Consider the following 18,584-nt stretch of genomic DNA (forward strand, 5'->3'; position numbering starts at 1 on the left):
CCAGTCAAACATGTGCTTGATTTTATTCTACGGATATCCTGTTACCATTACTCATTTATGTCAAAATAACGATAAAGAAGGAGACAAAGAAAGAAAAAAAAGAGTGAGGAAAGTGAGTTTTTGGTGGACATTCAAATTCTGTATTACAGCTGTATTATTACCATAATAAAGTGACTCGAGAGATTTTTCAGTGTGACCGTCACACGGAATGATACATCACGTGTCGCTATATAAATAGTGAGATATATGTATTAAAAAGTTAATAACTTAAAAAATTAAATTTCCCACCACTTACCATCTGTGTTCCCGTCACAATTAAAAATTAATCCTTGACTCCTTGGTAAGATCGAAGGCTATCACAAGAAGAATGAAACGAAACCCTATCTATATATGGTATATAACCCTTACAAGTTTTGATTAATTGCGGAGGTAGCTTGTGAGATTCACAACAGCATTGACCCTCATATCATTATGTAATTAAGTAGAAGATTTGGGTTGGATTAGGCATTAATTATTCTAACTATATGGCAAATGGCAAATGGCAGATCAGAGTTGAGTGGAAAATGGTTGACTTGACTAATCAATGAGTGATGAGGGATGAGTTTAAAACTCATCACATTTTCTCACATGCATTCTCGTTGGTCTTGGGATGGCGCCAATACGAAACCACCGCCCCACCACCACCACCTCCACCTCCACACCCGCCTCCACACCCACACACAGCCAACCCATGTGGCAGACACACACTTCAGACTCCCAATTTATTCACTCATTAACTTCATAATTCAAATTCAATTATAAAACAAATAAGTAGAAAAAACACCACCGACACACACCGCTATTTTATTTTCTTTCCATATTTTTTTTCATTCCAAATAAAATATCATTTTTTATTAACTTTCCCTCATTGTCTTTGCGGCTAGGCTGCAATACACGGCATCCCTTTCCTGTGAGACTGTCTGTACCGCACTTAAATATATATACAGGCGCCATTCCTCCTCCATTCCAAAGTCGCCATCCGCAGCTCTGCTTCTCTCTTATTGTTCCAATTTCAACCCATCCCAACGCCTTCAAAATCTCTCAGTCAGTTGTTAGCTTAATCGGAGCTAATTAGACTGCCGTACGCATAACTAAAATGCGGGTAAACGGAGCGGGAGGTGCGATTTCGGCACTGCTATGTCTCGCCGCTCTCTTCTCCATAGCCGTCGCTGAAGATCCCTACAGATTCTTCGAATGGAATGTCACTTACGGCGACATTTACCCTCTCGGTGTCCGCCAGAAGGTTTCTCATCCAAATCTAGTTATTTTATTTCTCGCATTGTTTTTACACGTTTATTCGAATCGGTATCTGATTCATCCGATCTGATTGAAATGAATGGGATTCCGATGTGTTGGATTTTCAGGGAATACTGATAAATGGACAGTTCCCGGGGCCAGACATCCACTCCGTCACCAATGACAATCTCATCATCAACGTCTTCAACAGCTTGGACGAGCCTTTCCTCCTCTCCTGGTACTCACTCCACCCTCTCTCTCTCTCTCTCTCTCTCTCTCTCTCTCTCTCTGGTTCTCTGATTAGTTAATGCAAATTGCAAACCCAAAGATTATACTAGATTAATATTTTATTAGTTATTTGGCATATTATTGGAATTAAAATGACAAGATTGCCCTATTTGTTCTTTCTTAAACTATTTTAAGCCTTTGATTAGAGTGCGCAGGGTTACAGCGTCATGTGATTACTCATTTCGGAAAGAGATTCTGTCCAGATTTCTTTCAAGGCTACCGAATCAAGTGATATGGGTTCTTAAAATTTGATCTGACAGCTAAAAACGAAGAATCTTTTTAAAAGTTATAATAATTTTAACCATTTGATCAAATTTCAAAGTTCCGAATCACTTAATCCGATGATCTTGGTAGAAAAAATTCAGAGATAATCTCTTTCCACTTATTTCATACTAGCGCTGCATTGCACGTACATCTCTGACGCCTTTGTTCGTTTCACACTACTACTGTATTTCTTATTTGTATTTATTTGAGTTTGAGTTTAGATCCGGGTAATTGGGGGTACGTTTAGAGTTTTGGACGGGTTCAGTTGGGCATGTTGATTGCACTTGTTGAAGGGACGGAGGGCATGGAATGGAACAATCAGATCTAGTACTGACCACGACTGCGACCAGACCAGCTGAGCTTTCTATATGTAGATATTACAAAAAATGACTCCATTCGTCTCTGATTAAGCGACAGCTGTGGCTGAGCTTAATCATTTATTTCTTGTTAACCAACATTACCATTATTTTGATTTTTTATGTTTATTTCCCCTACCATTATTGATTAGTTTGAGAACGACTTACACGATACAAATTTAGGCTAGATTTGGTATTGCTGTGCTTTGAAAAAAGATACTTCTATTGTGCTGTGAGAATAAGTTCATTTTTGCTGCTTCACGTTTTCAGTTTTTTTTTTTAAACCTAAAATTGTGAAAATAAGCTGTTTTTAAGTGTTTACCAAACATATTTTAACTAAGTTTTTTTTTTATACCTATTTTTTATAAAAACATATCATTACCAAATTAGTACTTATTCTACTGATTTTTCTTTTTTTTTTTCTAAGCAATTTTTTAGCATCTTAATAAATTAAGTTACGATTTTTTTAAGTCTGTTGGCTAAATTGTCATTGAAAAGGAAGGACCATGAAAAAAAGTAGAAAATTAATTGTCTTTTGGAACCTTGCGACTGGTGACTGGTTTCTTTTTGCTGAAATATCTCTCAAAACGAGAAATCTTTTGGTTTGTCTACAATATGGCTCGGTACAAGCGTTATAATAAATTGATTGAAATTTTTCTTTTTCAAAATTTTGATCAATTGTAGTATTACATTTAGTATCGAATTGTGTTTTCGATACTTTAAAAATAAACCTAGAGTCATCCATTAATGAAATATATTAAAAGAAATCCAGTCATTTGATCAATTCTTGTTAAAGAAAGCAGGAGGTTATTTAACGAATCAATATTTTATTTTATTTGGTTTTGTGAAAATAGGAACGGAATCCAGCAAAGAAGGAATTCATTTGTGGACGGAGTGTACGGAACAACCTGCCCAATACCACCGGGGAGGAACTTCACCTACATTCTCCAAGTCAAGGACCAAATCGGAAGTTTCTACTACTTCCCGTCACTCGATTTCCACAAGGCTGCCGGCGGCTTCGGAGGCATCCGAATTCTCAGCAGGCCCAGAATTCCCGTCCCTTTCCCCGATCCTGACGGTGATTACACTGTTCTTATTGGCGATTGGTACAAGTCTAATCACACGGTAAATCCTTTTTTCCACTCCTTTTTTACTTTTTCCACTAAAAACACACACAATTCATTTACCCGTGTTCCTAGTCACATACATATTCCCACCTTTTTAGGTTTGATGTGAAGTTTTCCCGCATTTTGGAAGGAAAGAAAACAAACAAAAATCATAATGCGCTTACTTCGGTTGCATGTTATCGTTTACTTTTCTGTAGCACTGGACCTGTTTGACATCTGTTATCCTGTCTTGGCAAGATTCTATTCCCCTTGGACATGGATCCTCTCCGGAACCAGTTGTCATAATCTACTTAGTCAAATCATCCGGACCATTAAAATTTGATCCAACGACTACAAACAAGAATCCCGGACCATTAAAATTTGATCCAACGACTATAAACAGGAACCCATTTTAAAAGTTATAATAATTTTAGCTGTTAGATCAAATTCAATGGTCCGGATGATTTGACTAAATGAATTAGGACAATTAGATCTAGAGAGAATCCATGTCCCTTCCCCTTATTTTTCTCTCATTTCCTCCTCTTCTCTCACTCTTTTGTCTTGTCCTAACTGTTTAAATAGGAGGGGAGGAAGGGGGAGAGATATTAGGTTGGATGAGAATCCTACCCTCGGTAAAACAGTTTGTTTTGCGCTTTTATTCTTTTTTTCTCTTACAAGTTACAAACTATAAAATAATTTACACTAAATTATGAAGAAATTTGAACACAAGACTTCAAATACATGAATGAATGCTGTAAATTGAGCTGCAAGTTTATTTCCACTCGAAATCAATTTTTTGTGAAAGAAAAAAAATCAAAAGCTATTTTTGCAACTGGTTTCTTTAGAAAAAGAAAATTAGATTAACGATTTTTGAATTTCAAGCCATTAAAGTTTTAGTCGTTGACCTAAGAATTGGTGGGTATTGATGTTCGTAAAATTGTTATAATATATAAATAAATAAGAGACAAGAGTTCTAATAGGATTACTAAAAGAACCAGCGCTCTCCAAAATATTCACGCATTTCTTTTTATGTTTCTCTCTCTCAGTTTTTAAAATTAATGAAGAGGGTGTGAGAAATAAATATGAAAATATTGATAGCACCACCTTATCGAAGTCGTGGTAACCCTTGTTGGTCTGCGGGCCTGTGGATGAGAGTGTCTGTGTGTATATGTTGGACGACGGACGCAGTGTTGGGCGTGTCGCTTTCTTCATCTGCCCACTCCAAATGGCCCATTTAGTGACCCAGTTTTCCCCTAATCTTGTAACCTGTTGCGCATGGTTTTGTTGTGTCGTGGGTCACTCGCATTATCTACCTCACATGTGACCGAAGCTAATAAAGCCAAACGGTTCATCTCTGAAACTATATCTCAGTGGCCGGAGAATTTTCTGATACAAGCAAATATTTTACTTTATACTATTTAAATTGCGGAAAAATATCGAACTCCAGTGCACAAAAAAGCATATCGGGTCAAGTCGATGCGACTACATTCACGTCTATCTCTAGAACAACCTTGATTAGTTTTGATTGCTTTGTTAATTTATCAATGTTGATAATTTTATTTGTCTTGTACAGACCTTGAAGGCTCATCTGGACAGTGGTAAGAAGCTACCTTCTCCTGATGGAATCCTTATCAACGGTCGGGGTCCCGGTGGATTTTCTCTTAATTTCGAACAAGGTGTGCCTTCAAATTTAATCTTGATATCAACTTTTGCAATCACAACCATCCTACATTTATCTTCCTTAGATTGTTAATGTTGTATATTTATTACTGTATCTCATTGCAGGAAAAACGTACAGGCTCAGAATTTCAAATGTTGGGTTGCAAAATTCCCTCAACTTCCGCATTCAAAATCACAAAATGAAGCTGGTAGAAGTAGAGGGAACACACACCCTCCAAACCACCTACTCATCCCTTGATGTACACGTTGGCCAATCCTACTCCGTTCTTGTAACAGCTGATCAGCCCGGACAAGACTATTACATTGTAGCTTCCTCTCGTTTCACCTCTCCAATCCTCACCACAACCGGCACTGTTCATTACGCCAACTCTGCTGGCGCAGTCTCTGGCCCTCCCCCTGGCGGACCTACCATCCAAGTCGACTGGTCTTTGAACCAAGCCCGCTCTATCAGGTACTTTCTCGTTTCAGACGATTTCAATCAAATTGGACTAATGTCCTGACCACTGCTCGATGAACTTATAAATGTTGAAACATGTTACGTCTTACAAGTTCTATATAGAGCTTTCGTTCAACTCTAGTCCTAGCCATCAAACGAGTTTATGTTTTAAGCCAACACAATATGCAATATTGATGAATAATTAAATCTACACTTCAAGTTCATCGATCATAGTATAACGTCCTAGCTAATTGAATTTTACACATGTATGTTATTTCAGGACTAATCTTACAGCAAGTGGACCGAGGCCAAACCCACAGGGCTCATACCACTATGGACTGATCAACTTAACCAAAACTTACGTGCTAGAAAACTCCGCTGGTCAAGTGAATGGGAAGCAAAGATATGGAGTGAACAGTGTGTCATTTGTTCCAGCGGACACTCCCCTGAAGCTCGCGGATTACTTCAAAATTGGAGGAGTTTTCCGTGTTGGAAGCATCTCCGACAAGCCTACTGGTGGAGGATTGTACCTTGACACCTCAGTTTTGGGTGCGGATTATAGAACATTCGTCGAGATTGTGTTCCAAAACAACGAAGATATAATTCAAAGCTGGCATCTTGATGGTTACTCTTTCTTTGTTGTTGGGTAAGCTTACTCAATTATCAGCTCCATATGCTTAACTCAATCCAGCCTATCTTGATAAATAATTCAAAATTGCTTGTCAAATATTTGCAGTATGGATGGAGGCAAGTGGACAACTGCTAGCAGGGATGCATACAATCTCAGAGATGCGGTTTCACGTTGCACCACTCAGGTATATAATTACTCCTCGTTACTTTTGCATTTGATGCTCAGATTATAACAGCTACGAGAAAAACATAAGCAAACAAGCAGTAACATAGGTATATACAGATGGTTAATTTATAGAATACTGTGAATGCAGGTGTATCCCAAATCGTGGACGGCTATCCACATTGCGCTCGATAACGTGGGAATGTGGAACTTGAGGACAGAATTTTGGGCACGACAGTACCTTGGACAACAATTATATCTGCGTGTTTATACTTCATCCACTTCACTTAGGGATGAATTCCCCATTCCAAGGAATGCTCGGCTATGTGGCAGAGCAAGCGGCCAGCGCACACGACCCCTCTAAACTCTAAATTAAGGCCTATGCCAGCAAAGTGCGAGCGAGTGAAGGGCCTCTGCCATCGAGTTTTAGCTTATCTGGTTAAGATAGAACAGTTAACTCAACTGTTGCTCCTTATTTGATTTTTCTGGGGTGCCGTTTGATTACGACATATATTTATGCAGCATGAACGGAATTGTCAAAGACCTCAGCTCGAGGTCACATTAATTCTTTCCTAGAACAGATTGATTGATTGTATTCCTTTTGTTATTGTACCAGGCTTCGTATTATTATGATAAGGTTGGGTGACCCTCCTGTCCTCAAGTTGTCTCTCTATCATCTCTACCCTCTAGTTTTCTGTTACTATATTCTTTTGCTGCGTACATATATAAGATAATATTGGGCTCGTTTGGAAGTGCTTTTAAAATGAATGAAAACGCTTTTGCTGAAAATGTTTTTGAAATCAATTCCTAGTAAAAATTCAAGTGGATCCTGGAAAAACACTTGAAGTGCTTCCTACAAGAAGTACAAATTATTTGGTGCTCCTTTCAAATCAATTTCACCAAAAGCACTTTTGTCATTTAAAAATACTTCCAAACGAGTCTATGCATATTGTTCTAAAAATCCCACCTAGCGCCGCCTAGGAGCTAGGCAGCTGGCCACCGCCCTGATAAATGCCTAGGCGTTTGAAAATTAATAAAGGGCGCCTAGATTTGCTGAGGCGCTCGCCTAGACCGCCTAGTCGCCAGCCTAGGCACCGATTAGGTTGCGACTCACTTAAACATAAATAAATAGCTTTTATTTTGCATTTTATTTTTTTACAATAAATTGTAAAGACTTGTTAAATACTTAAATGAACATACATTATATGTTTGTTCCCCATGTTTTCATTATGTCCAATACTTCATAATATATATGTCATTCTATTTTGTAGTTTATGATGAAATTATATATATTTTAAGTATATATAGACACTTATTTACACGAAATATAATAGATTTACTTAAATTCGCTTAATCCGCCTAGGCGCCCGTATAGGTCCCGCCTAACCGCCTAAGCGCTAGACCCCATCCCGCCGTCCGACTAGCGCCTAACGTCTTTTAGAACCCTGTTTATACATGATTTGTTCCCTTTTTGTTTTGACTGTACCTAAAAGAGAGTAGGAAGATAAACTAGTCTAACAATTCCTTCTTCTGTTAACAAGAAGATAAACTAGTCTAACAATTCCTTCTTCTGTTAACAAGAAGATAAACTAGTCTAATTTATGAGTATAGGGTCCAATCTTAAGTGCAAAGAAGAAAAATTTATCTCGACCAATTGACCTATTCACATCTACCTTATATCATGCTACTTTTTTCATGAGATTGCTGCAACAAGATAAAGATCAAGTACAACTTGACCAAATGAAGATCAAGTACAACTTGACCAAATGATTCAACAATCTTGTTTAATGAGATTTGTAGTTGTAGTGATTGACCTCTTATTTTATTCTCTATGCCGATGCCTTGTGTCGAATTTTTAACCATGTCCACATAAACTTTAGGCCTTATTCGACATTGCCGAATAATTTTGTCACAATTTTGAATTAATTTCATCAAGTATAGCAATGTCCACATTAACAAATGCTCTATTCATAAGATTACAAAAAAAAAAAAAAAAAAAAAAAGCTACATTCACAAGGAATATTAGTAACTACTTGAGTTTCCGGTAACTGAGTTGTGAGAAAAAATTAAGAACTAAAATTTACACATCTAAGTCGAATTTAAAAATACTAAATATACCAAATAAATTTAAATTAAATTAAATTTGACAAATTAATGATAACATTACCAACAACGGAGAAATTGGCACAATTTGAAAGTTTAAGTATGATGACAATCAGTATTACGATCTGATGATATTCCTTTTCACTTATAAGCGAGAGGTCTTAAGTTCAAATCTTGTGGATGACGAATTTGATACAAATTAGGTTATCCATTATGTAGCTTGACCGAACTCTCTTCTCTCCTTAATGTAAATATATCTTTGTACTAAAAAAAACGTACGATTAAAACTAAATTAAAAGTGTGTGTTTATTGTAAACTAAATTAAGGAAGATAAAGCGAAATAAGAGAAAAGCAATAGGGCCTTCCTGCGACTTCACACAACTTCGTAAATGGTTGGTTTGGTATTGCCGTGCTTTGAAAAAAACTGTTTCTAATGTGCTGTGAGAATAAACTCATTTTTACTGCTTTACATTTTCATTTTTTTTCATCCAGAACTATAAAAATAAACTATTTTTAAGTGTTTATTTTAAACTCAACTTTTTTTTATATCTATTTTTTATAAAAACATCTCAGTATCAAACTAATAAAAAGAGTTCACGTGCGACCTTATGTATAACTCGCTAGGGCATTCGGTACGTATCATTTCCAATCACCGGCTAGAAATCACGCTGGCCCACCCTCCCCCTTCAATCCAACCGTTCGTTCCATAGCCCTTGTTCTGATGCATCACATTTTGAAAAATGGAGCAACCTAGCGGAGGTTATACATCCGGTTCTTCTCGCTACTTCTCTTTTACTCCAGTGCCGCCGGTTCAGAGTCTTAAAACCCTCGACGCCGAAACCAGTTATTTTGGGGGATCTAGCGTCTTCGATTCTCCGTTCACCGTCACCGTCTCCGTCTTCGTTTTCTCTTCTGTAAGATCAGGTAGTTTCTCATTCACGGTTTCCGTTTCCTAAGATTTTGAGGTTTAGGGTTTTACCAGACTTGAGATTTTATTTGCTTCAACTTTCCTCGCTTCTGTCATTTCCTTGTGATTTGCGTGTTCGGATTGTTTGTTGCCGTTTTATTTTACTTTGTTTCGTAAAATCTCACAGGTTTTCATTCAGGCGAAGTCGTTTGATATCTCTATTCCATGGCGGTATGCAAATGTTTAGAGTTTGATTTTTGACATTTTTTTTTTCAGATTTTTTTTTTTTTTTAAGTTTGATTTGATTTGATTGACGAATGCGATAGGTGGAGAGAATTTTCAAAGATGAAGCTAGTGAGGAGAAAGGAGAGCGCGCCAGACTGGTGAGTTTTCTTCACTCTGCTTTGAACGTGCACAATGTTTGTAGTAAACAAATGCTATTTATGTTAGGGTTGACAGTTCATTTGCCTATTGAAATTGATTTTATGCTTATGATGGAACGATTTAGTTTCCCGAAAGGCAACGTTTGTTACAAAATAGTACAAATGAAATGTTGTTGGTTAATATTCTGGGGTTGAATCACAGCATTTGTTCAAGTGTATGTCATTTTTCGGTTTTGACAAAATGTTTTCCGAACTTTTTTTGTGGAGGAATTAGGGTGGATGTTGTATAAAAATTGAGGTGTTCAAATAATCTTTCTTTTGCAATAATTAATTGTGTTCGCAAGGCCTTCTGGGATTTGTGACCGTACCAGATTATATTGGAAAATTTTCTGTGTATAATAGTGTAGGGCAGTGTATGTTAGGGGATTTTAATATCTTTTTGTCTATTCACATGTCAAATCAATATGGCTAGCTAAAAGTTGACGTATCCCTCATGCTTACAACTTATCTATAATTTGTATTGTTTAAGGCTTCATTTGTGGGTGCAATAGCAATTGCTGACTTGGTAAAGACGACCTTGGGACCAAAGGGAATGGTTAGTGTCTCTTACTCTGTTGCCAAACTAATAGACACTTGTGCGTATACAATGGTTTCCTACTTGTGTTAATCACTTTCTTATTAATATATTTGGACAGGATAAAATTCTTCAATCAACAGGAAGAGGTCATGCGGTTACTGTTACTAATGATGGGGCCACCATCTTAAAGTCCCTGCATATTGACAATGCAGCTGCCAAAGTTCTTGTCGGTATCCTTGCAATTGCATTTTGAATTTGTGACTGTTGTTCACACTGATTGTTACAGGTTGTAGACATGTTTTTCCATTTTAGTTATCATTTTACTTATATGTATACCGATTTGGTCAAAACTGTTGTTGGCAAGTTATCTGTGATCTTCAAGTACTGCAAGTGTATGGGAGGGGTAGAGATAGATCTTACTCACTTTTTGCGATGATCCTTAATGTAAGAGTCAGATATTTCAAAAGTTCAAGATGATGAAGTTGGTGATGGGACAACTTCTGTTGTTGTTTTGGCGGGGGAACTCTTAAGGGAGGCTGAAAAGCTGGTTGCATCAAAGATTCACCCGATGACAATCATTTCAGGTTTGTCTGAAGTTTCTGCAAACACCTCTTACTAGTTTTGTTGCTCTGTTCTGTTGTTGCTTATGTGGTACCATGTGACTATAGAGTTAGTAATGCTGTAAGTTTGATTGTTTAGGTTATCGGATGGCAGCTGAATGTGCTCGTGATGCTTTATTGCATAAGGTTGTGGATAACAAGGCTGATTCTGGTATTCACTACTGACTATTATTTTGAATTTAATTTCTGTATTTTGACTTCAGTTGCTTCTGTACCATTCATCAATTATATGACTTTAGGGATCAACATTCATTTAGTAGCTGTTGATATGAGTTATTCTAGTCACATGATGTTCAGTTAATGAATTTGATGGGCTTGATCATTATGCATGCTGCTTTCTGAGATTGGAGCTTTTGAATGGATTAGCTATGCTTTCATTATCTTTGCCTTGCACAATTGTAACTAAATGAAGGAGGCATCACTGAATTTTGCAGAGAAATTTAAGTCAGACCTAATGAAGATCGCAATGACTACTTTGAGCTCCAAAATTCTTTCTCAGGATAAGGAACATTTTGCACAGCTAGCAGTTGATGCTGTGATGCGCCTAAAGGTGATTGTAACTTAACGTTTGCTAGTTAAGGTTCAATGTGAGTGTTGAAAACATTTTCTTTTCTTTAGTCTTCATGTTTTTTCACAAGCTGTTTGCAATGGCAGGGGAGCACCAACTTAGAGGCCATCCAAATTATAAAGAAGCCCGGTGGATCACTTATAGACTCATTTTTAGATGAAGGGTAAGAAAGAAAATGAACTTTTGAGCTTATGTTATTTTTATTGCCAATCTCGTCAATTTTGGAAATTCTATTATGCAGTGTTGGAGATTTCTGTTCTTTGTCATCAATTATCTGCATAGCTGATATGGGCTGTAAATTTCTTTTTGTTTATTTTTGGTTATGCATGTTGATTTCTTATTTACCCTTGCATGACCTCTTCCATACTTCTGTTTTTATTGTTCAGATTTATTCTTGACAAGAAAATAGGTCTTGGTCAGCCGAAGCGCATAGAGAATGCAAACATTTTGGTTGCAAATACAGCAATGGACACGGACAAAGTGAAGATTTATGGGGCACGTGTTCGTGTTGACTCAATGGCGAAAGTTGCTGAAATTGAAGGGGCTGAGAAAGATAAAATGAGAGAAAAAGTTCAGAAGATCATAGGTCACGGAATTAACTGTTTTGTTAACAGACAGTTGATCTACAATTTCCCAGAAGAACTCTTTGCAGATGCTGGAATACTTGCAATTGAGCATGCTGATTTTGATGGCATTGAGCGTTTGGCCTTAGTTACTGGTGGTGAAATTGCATCAACCTTTGATAACCCAGAGTCCGTTAAGCTTGGGCACTGCAAGCTAATTGAGGAAATTATGATTGGTGAGGACAAGTTGATCCACTTTTCTGGAGTTGAACTGGGTCAGGCTTGCACAATAGTGCTGAGAGGCGCAAGGTATTTTTTCATTTACATTTTGTTTTCTTCTATTTCAATTCTGCACTGGCTAATATTACTGTGCCCACACAGATGTAATTCTAACCTCTTTTGTGTGCGTGTGTGTGTGGGAAATATAGTATATGAAATGTGAGAGTTAATATTTGAAATGGAGTACCATACATGTGTAGCTTATCTTATTTGCGGCCATAGTTAAACTGGCTGAATCTGTCAGACTCGTATGCCCTTTGGAATACCAGAAATTATGTATGCAGGTATTACTTTTGTGGCTTGTGTTGGCTGACAGTATTGTTATTAGCTGATTGGAAATAGCAACTCTTGTCAGCTTGTATTGCCCTTTCTTCCCACATATGGATATTCCTTGTAGCACCTAGAATTAGGATTTACATATAAAGTATTCCCCAAAAAGATGTAGGAAGCCGTTGTTCTGGCCCTGGAGTTAAAATTGGTTCTTTTTACTTTTAGTTGGATGATGCTATGATATGTTTGTACTTTGGCAGCCATCACGTGCTTGACGAGGCTGAAAGGTCTCTGCATGATGCCTTGTGTGTGCTGTCTCAGACGGTCAATGACAGCAGAGTTTTGCTTGGAGGTGGATGGCCTGAGATGATAATGGCAAAGGAGGTCGATGAGCTGGCTAGGAAAACGCCTGGAAAGAAATCTCATGCTATTGAAGCTTTCTCGCGGGCACTCTCGGCCATTCCTACTATCATTGCTGACAATGCCGGTTTGGACAGTGCTGAGTTGATTGCAAAGCTACGTGCGGAGCACCAGAAAGAAGGATGCACTTCTGGGATTGATGTCATCTCTGGAACAGTAAGTACCAGAACGAAAAGAAATGAACAAAATAATAGATTTATGACATTTCTTTTGTATATTGAGCATGGTGTTTGACCTCAGCTTTGAAAGGCCGTATCCATTACGCGATACTGTCATCTCTCATGCAAAGCGAAGCATTATATGTTAGATGGGGAGAAATTACTCGTCGAGCGTCTGAACTCTCATGGTGATTTGACGGTGGCATTTTTTAACATTGTGACAGGTGGGAGATATGGCGGAACGAGGGATATCAGAAGCGTTTAAAGTTAAGCAGGCCGTGCTGCTGTCTGCAACAGAGGCTGCGGAGATGATTCTTAGAGTTGATGAGATCATCACCTGTGCACCACGGAAGAGAGAAGATAGAATGTGATTTGCCAGAAACAGATGTATTTTGATGTCTGCTCTTTTGCCTGGCGTTATGTGGGTTTTGTACGTTGATGTTATTGTTAGATGGGATCAAAACAAAATTTTGGAAGAATGGGTTTTCGATATCGTCGGGACTGTAACTGAGGACTTAATTTGAATTTATTTTAAGTGGATGTTTCTTATTTGGTCTGGTCATCTCGTTTGGGCGACTGATTTATGTTGTTAATTCCACCCGACAGCAGCCTCCACCCTCTCCGGTGGTCGTATCGCCGGCACCCGCTGTCTTTATTCCCAACCACTCCAATTCATCAATTCGTAGTTCAAAACCCTAATGTTGTCCTCAATGGACACTGGTAAAAGTAGTCGCCATGTTCGGCAGCTCAGACCACCACGGAATTTGCGGTTGCTGCCGTGGAAGGTGGTGGTTTTCTATATTGTGATTCTTTTCACAACAATTTTCTTTTTACACCCAATATCGTTTAAGGGTAAAACGTGGTTGGGTTTTCTTTTTTATTTATTTATTATTATTTCCTTAAACAAATTTCCTTTTACACCCAACATCTTTTCAGGGTTAACCGGAAAGTTTGTAGGATAACATTTTTAGATCGAGTGTGGAAAGATAACTGTTATTTATTTATTTATTTATAATATACAATATTCTGCTTTAACGGAGTAGAAATATGTAGTATATAGAGTTAAATCATAATTAAGTATCGAACTTGTAATTTTTTCAATACTACATAGCATACGAAGTGCAAATAGAAGATATACATAACAGTGGAAATCAAATCTAATGGTAAAGCACCCATAACATTGAGTTAGACGTATCATTGGAATCACACCCATCTTTAGGCGATGTATTTACAAGTGTCAAAACATGATGTTCGAGCATTAAAGCTTACTCAACGACTTCCATAGTGTTTCAAATGTTCTTCACTCCTCCAAATTTGATTAGTCAAGGCGTAGCAACCGAAAAATGAATCTGAGAATAAGCTTGACAATATCGGATGTCGTTACAGTGTGCATTCTTTGTGGTTTAACATCAATGAAGGATATGTTGACCAATAAAAAAGACGAATAAAGGGCAATATACAACAATTTTACTCGCGAAATTTAAATTTGATTTCGGTTATGGGTTTAACATCAATGAAGGATATGATTATGAGTAACCTTTTAGTCACAAGCAAAATTACAGCAATTTTAAATATATGATCAGAAGCACAATCAAATGTCAAAAACATGTCTAATGACCCTTGTTTTAATTAGTTGGAAGTTATACAATCTTTATGTCATGCTAAAAGTAAATATTTGGACATTATTAAATGGGAATAGGTACGCGTGCCAACATTTCGCGACCTCCGCAGTTCTTCTAACCATTATCCACCCATCCATCATCCCATTCCAAGCTTACTCAGAATTAGGGATGGGCAATGGTTATGCAGGCGGTAATCACGGTTGATTTATCCATAATCGTTTATACTCATACGCGCATAACTGTTTACTCATAACCGAAATCAAATTTAAATTTCGCGAGTAAAGGGTTATACTCATAATCGTTTATTTATCTAAACGGTTACCCATAACCATAACCGTAACCATTTAATTTAAATAGGCGTGTAATCACGGTTAACCATGGTTAACCATGGGTATTTGCCCATCCCTGCTCAGAATTCACAGCAGAAACCGAGAGCGTTGATATGGCGTCCGAGTTCGATCCCGCTCGTATCGAATCTCACAAATTCCCCGAGGTACTTTTCGCGCCTTGTTTAATTGCTTGTTTCTGTAGCTCTCAGCGCTCCAATTAATCTTGTTTTCTGGCAATTCTTTCGATTGCGATCCACTAAGCCTGCCTCTCTGATCTCGTTTTCTCATAACTTCGTTTTGCTTTCTCTTTTTGTTGCGCGCGCGTATTTTTATGGGGACTTCAGCGCACGTACACCTACTCCGAGAGGTAAGCTTAAGTACTTTCATTACAGCAATTCCGAAAGCTCCTATATATATATATATAAATTAAATTCATATATAATTCTCAATTAACGCCGCTTAATTACTTGCTTACTGCCTGTGCTAATGTTTTACAACTCGGCAGAGATGTAGCGCTCTATGCGTTGGGCATCGGAGCTTGCGCTCGGGATGCCGTGGATGTCGACCAGCTGAAATATGTTTACCATGAAAAGGGCCAGAATTTCATCCAGGTGCGGTGTTAATAATTCATTCGATTTTGCTTTCGTTAAATCGTGATTTGATTTGTTTTGTTTAGCACAATACATTGAGTAAATTGTAAAAACACGGTGCTGCGAGGTGCGTGTATGTTTGTGTGTTTTACATAACATATGCATTTTGCATAGCGTAAATGAATGTTGCTGTTTTCGGTAGGTCTTGCCGACATTTTCTGCTCTATTCTCGCTGGGATCTCTGCCAGGTGGTGCTAGTCTTCCAGGGTTGCAGTAAGTATCAATGATAAGATCCCCTTACATATTTCATGAGTAAAATACTCTCTGAGTTCGTGCTTGAATTTACATTGCCTTGACGAGAAGCTAACTGGAATTTCTGGTTTTTGTTGCCCCCAGATATGATCCGCGACTCTTGCTGCATGGACAACAATACATAGAACTCTACAAGCCACTGCCTTCAAGTGCTGTTGTAAGGCCTTTGACAACAAGATATATATGATACATAGTTCGTGTTATGCCTGAATATGCTGTAGTTGGTTTCTTCACATAGAACTAGTATAACTTTTTTACCAGCATGTGGAATAACTGGTTTAAGTAAAGGGAGATTGTCTGCCTCCAATTCAACAATTTTTATTAAGTACATTAGTTTTCGGAATCAACCTAATCCATTGTCCATTGACCTTGCTCTTATAACATTTGAAGTTGATAGTTTATATCTTTATCGATCTTTCAGCGATTGCCTTGATAGGAGTCTTTTTTATTGGTTTTGTTTCTTGTCGACTTTTTTCATTTAAGATAAATTAAGATCCATGTTACGTTGTTTTATGCAGTTAAAAAATACTGTGACTCTTGCTGGACTCCATGATAAAGGTTTGTATCTATCGGTAGAAGTATTATTATTCCTTTAACTTGCAGAATCATCTGCATACGAGTGCAAGGAAGTTTGACTTAAAGGTTTATTAATATTGAAACATAAGTAAGATGTATGTGTATCTGTTTGATGTGTATATATCGCTTGAAGGCTCACATCTCTTATACGAAGGTCCAAAATAAGTTGTACTATTCATTTTTTAATTCTTTTTTAAGATAGTAAGGCCATAATTAGCAAATTTTTGCTGTTGATTTGCAGGTAAAGCTGCTATTCTCGAGATTGAAACAAAAAGTTACGACAAAGATTCTGGTGTACTGTATTGCATGAATCGGTGAGTACTCATTTGAAATAGATTAACTAATATTGTCAAGCAATTGACGTAGATGGCGTTTTTCTTTCCAGGTCAACTGTTTTTCTACGAGGTGCTGGTGGCTTCTCAAAATCATCCCAGCTGTATTCGTATTCAACCTATCCAAAAGACCAGGTTGCATCTGTGACAACCCCAAAAGGTCAACCTTTTGCAGTGTATGAAGATTGTACACAGCCATCTCAGGTATGTAGCATTTATTTCGTTATTTGCAAAAAGTAAAGTCACTGTCTCATATAAAGAGTTAGGTGGTATTTTTTCCTGCAGAATTAAGAGTCGTCAAGTTCTACCAAAGCTATGTTTCAAGTCTTTTAGTCGCCCCTTCATTGTCAACTTAATTCCCAATTGGTGCTTACAATGACCAATAGGCAGCTATAAATGGCTTGTGCTTGCTTCCAAACTAAAATAATATTTCTTTAAGATGCACATGATTTTTTATGAACATTACTCATATTCATCTTTGACACAAAACCGAGCGCAATGGCGTTCTAAGATTCATATAGCCGACCCCACTTAGTGGGAAAAGGCTTTGTTGTTGTTGTTGTTGTTGTTGTATTACTCATATTCATCTTTGTGAGTGACGAAGACGTGCATTTTATACTTTAGATACATTCAGATTATAAATTGACATGGTTACATAAGATATCTTATTCAATTTATCTATTCTCCTTGAATATGGGATTCCATATAATCATTTGACTTCTTTATGCCCTTCTACAGGCATTGCTATATAGGCTATCTGGAGATTACAATCCTCTGCATTCAGATCCTATGTTCGCAAAAGCTGCAGGGTGAGTTCCACACTAAAATTGAACAGCTGGACTTAAAGATTTTTCTTTTAATTTTGCGATGGGTTACATTGTCATTAGGAGGTTCATTTTATTTGAAACAAGCTTTGTTTTACGATCGAGGAAAATTACAACTTGTAGCTATTCTGCTTTCATTTTATATTCAGGGCCGCATCCTGTACCATAGATTTTCCAATTTCATCATAACCCAAGTTTTCAGTTTATCTAACTTTTTTGTGCTGCATTATCAAAGGTTCACACGGCCGATACTGCATGGCTTGTGCACACTTGGATTTGCGGTCAGGGCAATTGTGAAATGCATTTGCGGAGAAGATCCAAACCTGGTCAAGTGTGTATCAGGCCGGTTCCTGTTACATGTCTACCCTGGTGAAACTTTGCTCACCGAAATGTGGCTCGAAGGCCTAAGGTAGATTTGCCTCTTATTGGTCTTTGTGATTGATTTATTTAGAAGCACATTGAGATAATGTCAGTGTAAAAATCTGCAGGGTGATATTTCAAACGAAGGTGAAAGAACGAAGCCGGGCGGTGCTCTCTGGCTATGTGGATCTACATGGTTTATCTTCGCGCCTGTAGAACACTTTCTGTTTATTTTTATTTGGGGACCTTGGAAGTCTGATAGCCCTCTGCTTATACGTCTATGGATAATGTAATCAATAAGAAAAATAACTTGGTGTATTTAGTATTGAATACAAACTTCATATTTGTTGGTGTATGGGACATAGTTGTAAATCACAAGGTTGTGCAGGTGACAAATTATTCAAGTTTCTGTGATGTGTGAGAGCATAAGGAGATTATCTTTAAGTTTGGTTGAACTAAAAGAACCCTGCGGGCACTGTTTTTTTGTTGGAAACCAAACCACCGCGGACGGCAAGAGTCCGTAACTAGCAGGATGCAGAATTGCAGATAGAGTGAGGGGAAAAAAGTGTCGGTGGTACTCCTTGTCGAATCAA

At 37.6% G+C, this 18,584-nt stretch overlaps 3 protein-coding genes across 3 annotated transcripts; all 3 read left to right on the forward strand.

Moving 5' to 3' along the window:
- The first annotated feature begins 909 nt into the window (after positions 1-909).
- LOC126632884 (L-ascorbate oxidase homolog) lies at positions 910-6,874 on the forward strand. Its single transcript, XM_050303417.1, has 8 exons — positions 910-1,282; positions 1,404-1,513; positions 3,038-3,308; positions 4,863-4,965; positions 5,075-5,420; positions 5,686-6,051; positions 6,142-6,220; positions 6,350-6,874. Exons 1-8 carry the CDS (start codon positions 1,136-1,138, stop codon positions 6,560-6,562), a joined length of 1,635 nt encoding a protein of 544 aa, XP_050159374.1. The 5' UTR covers positions 910-1,135; the 3' UTR covers positions 6,563-6,874.
- Positions 6,875-9,050: 2,176 nt separating this feature from the next.
- Positions 9,051-13,595, forward strand: LOC126632423 (T-complex protein 1 subunit beta-like). The gene is made up of 12 exons (XM_050302833.1): positions 9,051-9,225; positions 9,396-9,439; positions 9,535-9,591; positions 10,121-10,186; positions 10,287-10,398; positions 10,624-10,752; positions 10,868-10,939; positions 11,223-11,338; positions 11,443-11,519; positions 11,743-12,228; positions 12,729-13,044; positions 13,271-13,595. The coding sequence occupies exons 2-12, from the start codon at positions 9,434-9,436 to the stop codon at positions 13,415-13,417; spliced, it is 1,584 nt and encodes a 527-aa protein (XP_050158790.1). The 5' UTR covers positions 9,051-9,225; positions 9,396-9,433; the 3' UTR covers positions 13,418-13,595.
- Positions 13,596-15,031: 1,436 nt separating this feature from the next.
- Positions 15,032-18,395, forward strand: LOC126633396 (enoyl-CoA hydratase 2, peroxisomal). The gene is made up of 11 exons (XM_050303981.1): positions 15,032-15,161; positions 15,342-15,364; positions 15,503-15,608; positions 15,790-15,860; positions 15,984-16,056; positions 16,418-16,457; positions 16,717-16,789; positions 16,861-17,011; positions 17,546-17,616; positions 17,867-18,040; positions 18,120-18,395. Exons 1-11 carry the CDS (start codon positions 15,111-15,113, stop codon positions 18,205-18,207), a joined length of 921 nt encoding a protein of 306 aa, XP_050159938.1. The 5' UTR covers positions 15,032-15,110; the 3' UTR covers positions 18,208-18,395.
- The last annotated feature ends 189 nt before the right edge of the window (positions 18,396-18,584 follow it).

The sequence above is a fragment of the Malus sylvestris genome, chromosome 8, assembly GCF_916048215.2.
Source record: "Malus sylvestris chromosome 8, drMalSylv7.2, whole genome shotgun sequence".
In the NCBI taxonomy this organism is placed as follows: Eukaryota; Viridiplantae; Streptophyta; class Magnoliopsida; order Rosales; family Rosaceae; genus Malus; species Malus sylvestris.

Excerpts from the sequence above, each read along its gene's own strand:
- LOC126632423 (XM_050302833.1), top strand. Across the intron at positions 10,187-10,286 it reads CCTTGGGACCAAAGGGAATG|GATAAAATTCTTCAATCAAC; the intron begins GTTAGTGTCTCT and ends ATATTTGGACAG. Across the intron at positions 13,045-13,270 it reads TTGATGTCATCTCTGGAACA|GTGGGAGATATGGCGGAACG; the intron begins GTAAGTACCAGA and ends ACATTGTGACAG.
- LOC126633396 (XM_050303981.1), top strand. The coding sequence starts at position 15,111 with ATGGCGTCCGAGTTCGATCCCGCTCGTATCGAATCTCACAAATTCCCC. Across the intron at positions 15,365-15,502 it reads ACGTACACCTACTCCGAGAG|AGATGTAGCGCTCTATGCGT; the intron begins GTAAGCTTAAGT and ends ACAACTCGGCAG. Across the intron at positions 16,790-16,860 it reads GTACTGTATTGCATGAATCG|GTCAACTGTTTTTCTACGAG; the intron begins GTGAGTACTCAT and ends TTTTCTTTCCAG.
- LOC126632884 (XM_050303417.1), top strand. The coding sequence starts at position 1,136 with ATGCGGGTAAACGGAGCGGGAGGTGCGATTTCGGCACTGCTATGTCTC. Across the intron at positions 3,309-4,862 it reads GGTACAAGTCTAATCACACG|ACCTTGAAGGCTCATCTGGA; the intron begins GTAAATCCTTTT and ends TGTCTTGTACAG. Across the intron at positions 5,421-5,685 it reads AACCAAGCCCGCTCTATCAG|GACTAATCTTACAGCAAGTG; the intron begins GTACTTTCTCGT and ends ATGTTATTTCAG.